A 14,626-nucleotide genomic window follows, 5' to 3' on the forward strand; every position below is an offset into this window, starting at 1 on the left:
TTGTAACATGTACATCTGCATTCATCTTTGTTTTAATATTTTATGCTTCTTCTTGTTCCACATCTCCTGAATGCATTAGCTTTGTGGATACCATTTTTTTTCCATTGGGCGTTTAGCCAGAAGGGTTTATTTTAGTCGGAATTGGTCTCTGAAAACAATGATATACAGAAGAGAGGTTATAGATTAAGATATTGTTTATTAGAGGCCTACTGTGTGCCGAGCATTATGCTAAGCACTGGGGGAATTGAGAGTAAAACAGGTCAGACATAGTTCCTGTCCCCTAATCTAAATGGAGAAGAAGCTAACAAGGGACTCCTATTTCAGAAATTAAGACAGTATACATAAAGCCACTGAATGACTAATTTTTTTCTTGCCAATGCACTGAGTTCTGGTTTATCTGAAGCAATTGGGAACCTGAGGACTTACCTTTCTTCACATGATCATCTTGGCCTGTTGCCTCAGGTTTGCTAATCCATGGTTAGTGCTGTCTTTCTCTGAGGACTCCCACCTAGATGGTGAGCCAGGGACCGGGCCTGATCTCTTATGTGCTAGACTCCAAATAGGTGCTTAATACACATCACATCTAACACTTACTGTGCATAGATTAGAACACCTCCTGCTGTAGGCATCCTCAGAAATTTAGTGTTATGCCAAGATCAAAACACTGCTTCCTCCTGAGGGAGCAGAATTCTGCTGAGTCTTTCTCTTTCTCTTTAACAACATGCTTACCTATTGTTAAATCCGGTAGGAAGTGACCCAGTGAGTTTCCACAAAGCAACTGTATAGATCCCTATGGCCCTTTACTCCTCCCCCTCAAAACAAATCAATTTTTACATATTGAGTGTAAAGTGGGAAATCCCAATGAACAGAATACATTATGTGCCTTTGTTTAATCTGAAGTAAAAATGAAAACAAATCCCATTTGACTCCCTGTTCATGCTTTTGTACCCCCAAAACACAAATACCTTGCTCCTATGTGGAAATATTTATATGGCAATGATTTTGTGCATTATGGGAATGCTAGTCAATTGTTCAAAAGAGTGACAACAAATTTCTGTCCTGTAGATACGCTTTTTTAGGAGATATTGAATTTTCTTCATCCATTTATGTTTCTACACCTGATAAAAATGAAAGTAACCATACCAGAACATTTAAAGGGTTTCATTTTTGTAGCTAAAAGACATAGACAACAGTACCATAGTCTATACTGTGGCACATGAAGGAGGACACCTGCTTTGAATAATTAGCTGCTGCCTGGATATATCCAGAGTTAAATACTGAGACTCATTGATATAGACTAGCAGAATGACGGTGAGGGCTTTGTTTAAAGGGTGGATGAAAAATAACGGTAATTCAATCAAATGGTCTTGGGAAAAACAAAAAGTATAATAAAAATCTTGGACTTCAAAAAAGTTAAATGTGTTTTAGAATAATCTACAATTCTTACCTTTGACTTATAGTATTGTACTCTCCCAAGTGCTTAGCAGAGTGCCCTGCACACAGTAAACACTCAAAAAATACCATTGACTGATTGATAGCTTTCCTCCCTCCAACAAGCTATTCACCAATGCACAGTTTTCATGTCTCTGCACTGACCCTGTCACTGCAGTTGTGGGTGGCTTATCTTTAACAAAGTGTCTCAAGAGTGGATTTACAAGTATCCTTGGGAACCTTTACATGCAGAACACAGAGAATACTCAATCCTGGGGAAATGGATGGATGGAGGATTGCGTCTCCCAATGCAGCAGGTAGTCAACTAGAGAAATCAGACAACGGGTGATAGCTCTATCAGTGATCAAAACCCCCTCTGCAATTACCCCACTGTAGCCCGTGCCTTACTACTAAAGAAAAAAAATGATGGTAATCATGTGATACATTTTGTTTGATCAACACCACAGTGTGTGTTTCTTGAGAGGACAAGCTTTCATGTATATTTACCTAAAGCTTTTAATTTATACTTCCTTCTTAAATCAGTGCCTCTCCATCTACATTTAGCTGCACAAGACAAATACTCTTTTACCTTTCTGTGAGCTCTCCAATGTAATCATGCTTTTAAATAATCACAGACACATTTCCCCAGAAAGAGGGCATTTCTTGACTTTTTTTCCTCTCCCCTTGGCTCTAAAGCTCGATCCTGGCCAGATGACTAAGAGAGCTTGGGTGGGTGATGGCATATCCCAGACCACTCTCTGTCGCCTGAGCTTTGTTAAGTGATTTCTTTTGATTCAGGGAAACAAAGAGACCAGACACCCGGCTGATTCTAAGTTGTCAGCTGATGGAATTTTTATCATTAAAAATAAGGATCTCGGAGCAGTACTGGGTAAAGGACACTTCCCATGCAGTGGCCTGATGATGACGCTATCTAACGCATGTTCCACTGAGGTATTCTTTTTTTCTTTCATTCGCAAGAGCTTGGGGTACTACCTGCAGATGTGGCTTTATTATTTTAACTGCAGAAAGTGATTCCTGCCTCTCCTGCTGCTTTAACAGAAATCCAGATCATTCAGAGCAACACGTGCAAGGTATTGCCGATTTCCAGAAATTCCCCTTGCGTGAACCGCACTTGAAATGCCAAGCAGTCTTCCACCTGTACCAGCTCATCCTTTCTTCTCCTCTCTACCCAGAGCCGGCCGAGAGCTACAACCACCGCCAGCAAAGGTAATCATCATTGTCATCATCATAATAATCATAATAATAATGTTAATAGTGATATTCGTTAAGCCCTTCCTATGTGTCAATCACTGCAGTGAGCCCTGGGGTGGATACAAGATAAATCAGGTTGGACACAGCCCCCATATGGGGCTCACTGTTTGGGTAGGGATCAATCCCCATTTCAGAGATGAGGACAGCTGAAGTCCAGGAAAGTCAAGTGACTTGCCCAAGGTCACCCAGAAGGCAAGCGGGGACCCTTCCAACTCTCGCCGACTATCGGCTATGTTTCCACCCCTCGAGCTGCTTCTGCGCAGCACCAGACGCAGACCGGAGAGCACTAACCTTCAACTTGTCGTATCGCTCGCTCAGAGCCGCCACCTGATGATCCCGGTGTCGCCCAACCAGCTTACACAAGGCACAGATCAACTGGTCGTCGGTCACACAGTACATATTCACTTTCTCGTCCTCGTGTTCCAGGCACATGAGCCCTCTGATGTGAGAGTCCGGGATGGGCTCTATGAGGCGGTGGCCAGTGAAGGGCTTCTTGTTCGGGTGAGTGGCTTTCAAGCACTCTTCGCAGTAGGACACCTCGCAAGTGACACAGGTCTTCACGGCATCCTGGGCGGGGTCCTGGTCGCAGAACTGGCAGAGAACCTTCTCGCTCGAGGTCATGCTGCCGCCGTCCGACGCCCGCTCGCGCCGGGTCTCGCTGGGGGAATTGGGCCCGCTCACCGAAGCCTTCTGGAACCTGTCGATGATATTCTGCAGCGTCACGTTGCGCTTCAGCCCGTCTAGACCCCGCTGGTTGAGGGTGATGACATAACGGCAAGTGGGGCACTGGAAGGCGGTGATGGAGTCAACACATTCGTTGGAGGCGCAGTGGGAGACGAGTATACGATGCGCACAGTTGAAGCAGAGGCTGTGAGCGCAGGGCAGCAACAGTGGGTCTTCAAACAGCTCCAGACAGATAGGGCAGGTCAGTTCCGACTCCAGTGTTTCCATCTTCAAGCACAGCTTTCTTGTGTCGTCAGCGAAATCCAGGGAAGCTGATCGGCTATCTGGAAACACAGTGTAAGATGGGATTAGGTAAGAGAAAGCACAAGGGGTCAGCGGTGGGGGGTTGTCAACTTTCACTGCTGTTCAGATGACTTCCAGTAAACTCCGGGGTTCAACAGCCCGAACCTGGGGGATGGGCAGCACGACCCACTCAGGTATTTCGAAGAGATTCTGAGGTTTGGGGTTGTGGTTGTTTTTTTTCCACCTCAGCCATGAATAGCTCGTTTTGTAAGACCTTGCTTGTTCGCTCTGTCACATTATAAATGTGCTGAAGGGCCCTGAGGGTGGCTGCTTGTGAAACTGACTCTCCAAAACAGGGTCCAGAAAATAGTATGGCATTTCATTTGCTTTATTCCTATTACACCCAAGGCTTTTCCACCTGCTTTTTTGATTACTCGAATTGAAAACTGGGGCAAAGTATTAGCGTTGTTAGATGATTGCAGCTTATTTTAGAGCTTCTTGTCTATTTGTAAACCACTGTCATGTCCCCGATTTCCATCATACCCTACAACCTATCAGTAGCAGTATTTTTCATGACACTTGGCTAAACCATACATCCTCTTCGGAAAAAAATCAGTCAAAGAGATTCTAAATTCATCACTGCAAGACCCTCTGATAATACAAAGATATTGATGGTTAGATGCCCATGGTGAGAAGTGCCAATTTCCAAAAAATATCTGACCTGAAATACAATATGAGCTTCCCAATCGGGTCGGTATTCAAGGAAATGTTTGGGGTTTTGTTATGTCTTATTTTTCCAATAATATTGTGTGACGGTAGCAAAAAGAGATGACTTGTCCAAACAAAACATTTTACTGGCCCCGGCTGGCATGTTGGCCTAAATCTCTGGTTTCCAAAGACAGAGGTCATCCCGGAAAAGTTTTCTGGGAAGGATCCTCTCTCCTAGACAAAGTATACTTTCTTCTCCAAAGGAACTACATGGAATGATTCTGCGAAAGTCGCCCCACGCAACTCCCCTCCCTATGCTCTCTTGTCAAGAATCCATCGCTGTAGCAAGCCGACAGACAAGTGAAGCAGAAGGAGAAGCTCTGCTTTAGTCTCACAGAGCTGCACCTCTTTAGACCACAATCTCCCCAAGCTGGATTGCTCATAACAGAGGACAGCTTCGGAGGGACCAGCTGCACACTCCATTCACTGTAAAGTCATTGTTTAAACTCTTGCTTCCCTCCTTCTTTCCCTCCCAAAAATCTCACACATAAATCCTGGTTCATTAAGGTGAAGAGAGCCTCTTGCTCATTAGCAAGCTTGGGAACCAAATCTCTTTGAACTCTCTCTGTTTCATGACAATTAACTGGGAACTGCAGCAATAGTGCCGGGAATATAATATCCAGCCCATTGCAGACCTAAGAGAATAGCACAGTTCAACAAACGGAGGCAGGGTTCACATCACCCGCTAGGGCTCATTCATACGTGCTTTGTGGGAAGACCAGCAAAGCTTCTGATCCAAAGCTGTGTTTAGAGATTCAAACAATATGCCTTTTTTGCATTCATCCTTCCATGTATTTGAGGAAAACTAGCCAGTTCCACAATATGCTGACCTTTTCTCCATCAGAAGCATTCAGAATTACCATATGGTGCTTTGGGCTAAATCGAGGTTTCAAACTACTATTGAAAGGTCCTTCTTCATATTTGAAGGAGATACCACTGACAGTGAAGTTCACCTCTGAGTGCGTGTGTGGCTGAAAAGGCCAGTGCAGCACCCACAGCCCCGGCCACCATGGCCCCACAAAAAGGCTGTTCCTTGTTGTGTTACTGAACTGAAAATGTATGTTATGCCTGGTGCCATTTTCCCTTTTGCCCGGTCTCTCTTTCCACATAAAGCGTTTGCTCAAAAAGAGCTACTTCTTTCTTGCTGGCAGGGAGCTTTGCTGGTCTGCCATCAACACTCAAGCCCCAATTTTCTGCTGAGATGCAACTTTGTTTTACCAGGTCCTCAATCATTAAAACAAATATCATGCTTTTTAAAAAGAGAGACTAATACACTTCACACAGCACAGCCCAAATGGTCCGTAACTTCATAAGATCTGCTAAGGTAATGTTCACATGACTAGACCACCTGTGAGATGCAGCTTATTGAGAGAGGAAGATTCATCAACTTCATAACCTCCGACTCAAATCCAGAACATTCCTCATTGGGTCCTACTTGATCTCTCCTCCTCTTATGAAAGCATTGTTTCAAAATGGACAAACCAACTCAGCTCTGGCTATACTACTCAGGTTTATCCACTCTCTCTGCCTCGGTTGGTTAAAACTAAGTTATCTTCAAGTATTTTTCCTCATATGTTTCCTCTTCCAAAGCCTGGTCTCATTTTTCCGGGCCTCCAGCAGCTAGTTAAAACATGCAGAAAACACAAGTCAGGCAAGTGCCAAGAAGAACCCATGAGAGCTATTTTTTTCAACCCAGATAGGATCAGACAAGTTGGGTATTTTCAGTCCAAACGATTGAAGACTATTCAAGGAACACCACATCGAAAATAGTAACATGCTCTCATTTGGTGACCTGCCTTCCTGAACTCCAATAGGGCATACAAGGAGATATGTGATGTAGAGATTGATGCAATTGATGGACGGCGATGACAGGGAAGGAAAAAGAGGAAGGAAAAAGGAGGCGTGGAATAGGGCAGTGAAATACAGGTGACAGCACTCTCTTTGTGGTTCAACCAGATAGCTTAAATGCAGAACCTAGTAGACTGTTTTTTTCCCCTATGTGATGAGAAGGCACAAGGTAGGTGCAGGGAGCAGAGAACTGGTATGAATCTAAATGCACTGAGGAATCACCAATTGTTCCTTGCAGGCTTCCTGGGAGCCAGGGTGTGGGTGAAGATGCAGTCCTAAAATATATATATTTTTTGTTTTAGGAGAGTCTGAGGAACTGGAAAACAACATGTTCTGGAGGCTGACAAAAGAGAAATTTACAATCTCTGAAATAATCACCCATTGGCTAAATGAAATTTTTTAGTAAGAATAATTACTATCCCAAACCGCCAAGACCTGAAATAATTCAAGATGGGCCTATTTAGCATCAGGATCATCGATACAAAAGTTGGATATGGCTTTAGATTGTTAGTACCCTAGGGCCAGGCGGTGACTGATTCAATACCCTCGTACCTTTCTCCAGCACTCAGTACGATTCTCGAAATAAAGAAGGCCCTTCACAAATGTCAGAAATAAAATCTTAAAATGAATTTAATATGCTCTGTACTCTGCTTCTATGTCTCATCCTTTTGTTTTGGACTTTTACAGCAATTTCTGTTAGAGGAAGATTAAAGAATTACCTCAGACCTACGGTATGAGGAGAGAGGCACTGGTAAATACCGACAGAGGTAATGTATATTTGTGGGCCAAATACAATGTTGACAATTCTTTGTAAAGTGGTGTGAGAGAGAGCATAAAAGTGTGCTAACACCCTGAAGGAGAGAGTGAAGAGAGGCAGAATATTTCCTACAGAGAGATTTATCATCAAAGTTTGAAAGGTACTGACTTACTCCATTTATATATTCGAACAGTAACTCACTTCACACATGAAATTTCAAGCATTTCTGGGTATTTTACGAAATTGCAAGAAATGGTGATGGAAGCACAATTATTTCATCATCTGCAACCAAATACTGATGATTTTCCCCTCTGTGCAGCCCTAGTGCCAACTTTGCATTTGGAACGCAAGGCAAAAACTAACAAGGAGTTTGGGGGCAATGAAGACTGGGATGGGACAGACATCAGAGGGCTAATAGGGCAGAAAGCTACCCATTTGGGTATTTTCAGCACTGATTGTAAACTCTCTCAGGTTTTGTCAGAGTTCCCAATGTAAAGTAGGTGGAATCTATTACATTTCTATCCTGCAGTATGGATCAGAGAACATTTGATCCATTCTCTAAATTTTACCATTGGACTTAAATCAGGACCAGTGGGCATTAAAGCAAAAGGAACACCCAGAGATCACCCAGTCCGGGGGTCTTCACTGGTGGACTGTACTTGGGGTTTGGTTTCTGAAAGCCCAAAGTAATCAAAGCTGGTGGTTTCATTGTCTTTGGATCTGGGAGCCACTATCTTTGATTGCACTGTTCCTAGATAAATTTACCTCCAGCACAAGAATGAGTGGCCCAGGACACATGTGCTGAAATCAAAAGGGGGGTGTGCCTTCACCACAAAAAAGGTATGAATTATAGACCAACAATAAATTTCCATCCAATGCAAAGCTCTCATCTTATTCTTCAGGACTCTGACAGAGGGGCAACCTTCCTTCCTTGGTCTGTTGGGCACTGGACTGTATCATAGAGTAGAAATCTAAATTTAGGGAAAAGAATTTCTCTTCAAGGGCCCAAAGTTGGAAAACTCTGTGAACTTGTGTTTGAGGGTGGCCGTACAAAAGTTGGGCTTAGAGTTCCTCAGGGAGAACATCCTTCCAAAAATCTGGAAACCCCCAAAATTTCTCAGTCATAAACCAAAAGTCGGGAAACTCCCTTCTTTTGTGGTTGATGCCTTACACGCAAACACTGAGTTTTGAATTCCTTCGAAGCACAGTGGTTTATCAGTTGAGTAATCCTGAAATTCTGGGGCTACCATCTTGGCCTGGCTCCATGGTCATTTTCCTTGCACTTCTTACTTACGGTTCCCCTTAATATCACTCCTGTTGTTGGAAATGAAATCCCAAACTCACTTCTTCCACCTGCTACTTAACTTTGAGTAACTGGAAAAACGAGACCTTTGCTAGCTCAGGGAAGAGGCAAGGAAGCTGTACCCTTCCCACACCAAGGAAGATATTTTTGTCAGTTTTAAGTTGCTCATTTTGAACGTGGAATGCAGGTGAATGAAAGTCTCAGTACAGCAACGGTTCAAACTATAAATCTGAATTTGCTGTGATTCAAAGTAGGGTGCCTACTGACAGTCGTTCTCTCTGCCCTCACATCAGAGAGGCCACAGCCCTTCTATAATTCTGCCTGCTCTCCCTTTAGAATGGAAACCCCTTGAGGGCAAACAATGTGTCACTTATCAGGGCTTTCCAAGTGCCTTGTACAATGCATCACACTAAGTGGGTGCTCCATAAATGCTACTACTATAACATAACATCACATGCATCACACAAGGTACTACATGTGATAGTATATGTAACGGTTTGTCAAAGTCCATCCAACCCCTCCCAAATCTAAAGCATTTATCTTCAAGGACCCCAGACTCCTTTCTACCCATCCCCAGAGTTCCAGAGTCTTCGCAATCCCCTGCCAGGCCCCTGGGAAGACGGGAACCGCATTCAAGTCATGAAACTCAACATCAGGAGTCTAGAGGATGGGAGGATGGGCACTTGAGATGAAAATACAGAGGGAGAAGCGACCAAACAGCTGAAAATGAGACAGCCTAGGATAAAACCAGATGAACAGCCCCTTGGTTATTCTATACCCCTCAAGCATCTAGTACAGTGCACCATACAGAGCAAGTACTCAATAAATGCAGTTACTACTTTTATGACAGACCACCCTCCTTCCCATCTCCCAAGGCTTACTAAAATCACATCTCCAAGACACCTTCCCCAGCTAAGCCCTTATTTCCCCCACTCCCTCTCCCTTCTGTGACACCCCTGCACTTCGATCTGTACCCTTTAAGCACTCGATATTCACCCCGCAGCACTTGTAAACAGAGCCATAATTTATTTTTTATGTTTGTCTCCCCATCTAGACTGTAAACTCCTTGTGAGCAGGAATATGTGTCTCTGCGCTGTATTTTCCCAAGCACTTAGTACAGTGCTCGTAACACAGGAACTGCTCAATAAATACTATTCAGTGACTGATTGCTAGTAATGCCAGAGGCAAGTTCATTTTGGGGGAGAAATTAAAAGTGGCAGGAATCAAAATCATACATTAAATTACAGAAGGACTATACTTGGCAGAAAAATCAGTAGAAGAATGAATCATATTTAATTGAGCACTTACTGTGTGCAGAGCACCATACTAAGCACCTGGGAGAGTACTGTGTAACAGAGTTGGTAGACATGTTCCCTGCCCACAGTGAGCTTAAAGTCTAGACAAGAGTGGAAAACTAAATCTACAGCATCATTCTACAATTAACAACTTTGAAACAAACTCACCAATGCACTTTAAAATCAGTTTGGGCCTAACAACTTTTGAGGTCCTGAAGTAATATATTTTCCCTTGCCTTGAAAACCTCTCAAAGCTATCAATTTAAAGGGCAAAGGATGATTGAGAAAATAACTGGCAAATGACTACCTAAACTTACAGGGATGATTACTTGATAACTAGACAAGTGGGATTGAAAGTGATAAACTCAGAGTTCACAAGGAGACATTACCACACTAGAAGTTTAAAAAAAATGCAAATTGGTATCTTCAAGTGAACACTAACTGCATCCTCATTCAGGCACTACTTAAGCCAAAGTCCTCTCCAATAACAGAGTTTTATGCCAAATAAGTCAAGTCCTTTGCGAACACTCTTAGTTCCATGATATACACACATCTGCTGTCGATATAAACTGAATCTACAAATAACATCCTTCACGCAGCTTTTTCTACACCACCTTGCATATACTGCACGTTAAATGTCTACATTCGACATTTAACTTTGGAGAATAAATCTGAAGCACCCCGCATCTGTCCTCTATACGACCTGGGTGGCGGGGGGAGAGATAACAAACCAATGAGCAATATCAACTACTACTTTGTGACAGGCTCATATAAATATTAGAAGTAAAATATGTGGATACCCACATCCTTTCAAAAGAAAAAAAAACCTAATTAAAATTCTAGAATTTAATTTGCTGAAATGTGAAATTTAGAGATGCCCCTGTATGATTAATTCTACTCTTTCATTTTAAAAGACTGGAAAAATGACACAGATGAAATTTACTAAATTTACAATCAAACCTTTGCAAGAAACAGCCCCATTGTGCTAAGATTTCCGAATAGTGAAGGAAATTTGTTACAATAGCCTGAGAAAAACAATCCGTTCCCATTAGGAGATTATAATTCAGTCAAAGGATTTGAAAAAGTTATTTTTCAACTCCTCCCTTAACTCTTAAAAACACAACTAGAATACCCACCGGTGGATTTCGCCCTAGTCCTTTTTGATGAAACATTGCTGAGGAGAGAGACCACGGTGACCCACTCAAAAGACACTGACAGGTCCAAGAGACCAGATGGCAGCAGCTCCTGTAATCCCAGCGATCCTGGAGCAGCCCTGTGTCTGCAACTGTGAGACAGTCAACGCTGAAACACAACAGGAAAATCTACCCTACAATTCCAGGAAAACCAGCTCCACCTAATCACCTCCGCCAGAGTTTAAGAATCAGAAATCCTCTCAGCAATTCAGCGGCCTTTTCCACTGACCCTATCGGGAAATTTTTACTTTCATAACACTCAACTGAAACTGAATGAGTGAAAATTCAGCAAAGGTCAGATTCTCGGATGGGGCATCACAAAACCTTTTCAACCATAATGAGTTGCAATGGGGACTCTGAACTGTACTCTCATGTACTAGTATAAAGAGCAGCTCAATTCGCTATGTAATGATACCCCAAATGTTTATTTCCTTGTTCTAGTACACTGCTGTGCACATAGTAAGCGCTACATACTATTACCACTTCTACTACTAATTAACCCGGGATTGAATAATAATAAGCCATCACCAGGTCCGATATCCAAAATGGGAGACTAACATGAACTAGTACAATCTGCCACGTGTTAAATGGGTGCACGTTTTTATGTCACTTTTTCCTCTCCCTCATTATAGGAAGGCCTGTGTAGATTAAAAGCCAACACCACCTTCATCGGCTGTCTGTGGGGTTTCAGTTTCAGATTTTTTTTTCCTTTAAATGTTCTCTCCTGGATCAAAGTCTGGCCAAAGCTCATTTAAAAGTTTAAACAGCAGAATTAAACACCCAGTTACACAGGAAAGAATTATCTTCCCATAAACAGAGCGAAGCAATGAGTCACTTTTTCAGGGCGAAACTGAGTTCCAGGCCAACAGTTGTAAAATATAAATGGGAAACACTAATGATCAATTTTCATTTTTATTTTTAAATGGAAGAAACCTTCATTTGCATCTTTACAATGGGAGAGGATTTTATAGGGGGATAGTGAAAAATAATCTGCTTAAAACTACACCGCTAACAAAACCAAAAAGGAAGTAGACTTCCTAAAATGCAGACATTTGGACTCATAAGTTACTATGGTTCTTTTGAGGACGTTTTCTCTTTATCTGTAGGCAAGACAAGAAAGTGCAACCAATCTAATCAACAGGAACAAGTCAAAAGCCTGAATATAAACCTGAGTGATTCCATGTATACACCAGACATTTGGACTCCAAAGGTGTAAAAAAAATCTTGTTAAAGTGGAAACAGCAGGAAAGAATTGCTTCCTTGTGTGCTCTTTGAAACCTCTGCAACATTGCAAAAGGGAATCAAGCGTACTTGAAATGTTTGAACCCTATGATGAGAACATGTACATTTCCTTGGCTCCTTCCTAAAATGAGCCAGCATTTCATTTTTCTTTTGGATAGCAAACAAATGTAGTGAAGACTTACTTCCATATCATGTCTTCAGAAGACAGGGTGCTGTTCAAAGGAGTCAGATGTGGACCCTTTTTTTTTTTTTTGAATATAAGTACCTTTCATTGGAGGCTCTCCAAGTAATGTTTCTGTTACCGGTTAGCCCTGCAATTGTCAAAATTTCAGCAGGTTCTCTCTGTTTAGGTGACTGGTCTGCACTACGAAATGGTACCTGATGGATGATTTTAAGAATTAATTCCTATTCTGAGGAAAGGGTGATGCAGTCAGTAGTAGGCATTGATCTCATTTGGGTACTCAAACTGAGGGAATAAGTTAAATTAAGCATTTGCATGTCGCTAACCCAGGGAAATCTTAAAACTGTGACTCCCCTCAGTTCCACACCCTCACTGCACTGGAAACATATAATCCAATGTTTCCAGTATAGTGCCATATGGTTAAGACATTTCCCTTTTCTTTTCCAACTTCCTTGTCAGCTACCTGCACTCAGATTGAGTCACACTGCTCAGAGATCCCAAGCGTAGGACAGAGTAAAACACTCTGCTTCTCTTCCTAGTTCAAAGCAAAAACAAGCAGAAGTTATGAAGCTGTCAACCTTTGAAGATAATTCCGTAGGCTGAGTAAATGTAATGGTCCAAGCACTCCGGTCACTGGACGCTGAACAAGAAGCTACTTGTCATCCCAGATCTTCGTCACGGCTAAGCTACATTGGGGTGAGAAGGCTTCACTAATTCGTTATTTATTGAGCGCTTACTGTGTGTAGAGCACTGTACTAAGCACTTGGGAGGGTACAATATATAAATGAGTTCCTTGCCCACAGTGAGCTTACAGTCTACAAGAGGAAGGCAATTTGGCCCTTTGGTAAACTGCATTAACTCCTTCTGGTCTACCTGATTAAATGGTAGTGCACTTTCTAAAGTGCTAAACCGAATTTTGTTGAGGCATGGCAGGCGTTACCTACACAACGAGTGTAGACAGTGCTCTCCCATTCAGAGAACACTCAGTAGGAGAGCTTTGAGGATAGTAATAAAAGTTGTTTTTTCACAATGTTTCCTTAAAACCGGTGAGCTGCTCGTGATCAGATTCATGTATTAGGGCTAGTCGCATAAGAACATTCATGCATATTTGTATATATCTGCACATATACACACATGCAAACATGAAACACTCTGAGTTAAAAATAGTATTCCACTGCTTGACTTCTATAATGCTGATCGACTGAGAAATATGTCATCAAACACTGGTTACTTAGACCTTCTCTGTCAACTTTAAAGTCAGGCAGACACACAGATATACAACTTCCCCAGCTCACAGTGCACTGACCTTATTTGTGATGATGAAATACTGGGAAAGGTCACCCTTGCCTAGAACTCCCGGTTAACTCTAATAAAGGACATGCTTTCTGTGATCTCGGGAGCTGGCACTTGGTGGTTGAAGTTTTCTCTCTCAAGCTCAGAGAAAGAGAAGAAATTCTTTTGTTTCAGATGATTTAATTCCAATGGTGAAACCACAAATTCTAAATTGACCACATGAAAGAAGGGGCTTGACACAAACCGGGGCACTGAAAAGGATGACAACACTTACATGGGAAAACAGGATATGGAGAATAGCATTAGACTTGTGCATCTGTATAGAATAAAGGAAAGGCTATTTTGCTGATGAAATTCACAAATAAATCCACTCAGTTGCCTCTGTATCTGAATCAATTTAATGCTAATTCTTGAGTCATGATTTTCTGATCAGTACCATTACATGGCAAATGTTTCGGTACCATTATGGTAATTTAAAGCAATGCCAATACATAAAATACCTTATAAAATACCCTATATCAATGAAATTGACATCAGATTATACCAAATTGCCCATTTTTTTGGCTACTAACCTACTTAAGAAAGTTCCAAGCCTCCTCTGTAATGGTAACTTCCTAATGAGACCATTTTATTTTTAATTACAGTTCCCTAATTTATTTCCCTAATACATGTGAAAGCAGAGGGTGAGTTTTCAAAACTTGAGAGCAATCACAAGAATGAATCTGTTCATTCACAGCATGCTAACACCAACAGATGCTTTAACAGACCCGACTCAAGCCTTACACAGCTAGAGTCCTGCCCCTAAACCTCCCAGGAAATTTCTGTAGAAATTTGAAGCACCTAAGAGTCACAGGATCCAGCCTGAAATACATTGGGAATTTCAGGACCTATTTGACTGATTTCCTTTGTAAACAGCACTGTGGAAGGTCCTTACTCTGATGCTTTTTTAATGGTAACCTGATTTACCTAATCTTTTTTAATGGTATTTCTTAAGTGCTTACTATGTGCCAGGCACTGTACTAAACACTGGGGTGGAGACAAGCTAATCAGGTTGGACACAGACCCTGCCCCTCATGG

General features: G+C 42.1%; 1 protein-coding gene across 11 annotated transcripts in view; it reads right to left on the minus strand.

Annotated features, from left to right (window-relative positions):
• MID1 (midline 1) overlaps positions 1-14,626 on the minus strand; it is a 353,265-nt gene that overhangs the window by 87,155 nt on the left and 251,484 nt on the right. For 10 of the 11 annotated variants that reach the window (XM_039914193.1, XM_039914191.1, XM_039914192.1 and 7 more), the window contains one exon: positions 2,995-3,710. In XM_039914193.1, the coding sequence (XP_039770127.1) occupies positions 2,995-3,654 (660 nt within the window). In that variant the 5' untranslated portion in view covers positions 3,655-3,710. Of the gene's footprint in view, positions 1-2,994; positions 3,711-10,776; positions 10,890-14,626 lie in introns of those variants that run through there. The other variant, XM_001516569.4, reaches the window with a different exon arrangement.

The sequence above is a fragment of the Ornithorhynchus anatinus genome, chromosome 15 (assembly GCF_004115215.2).
Source record: "Ornithorhynchus anatinus isolate Pmale09 chromosome 15, mOrnAna1.pri.v4, whole genome shotgun sequence".
NCBI lineage: Eukaryota > Metazoa > Chordata > Mammalia > Monotremata > Ornithorhynchidae > Ornithorhynchus > Ornithorhynchus anatinus.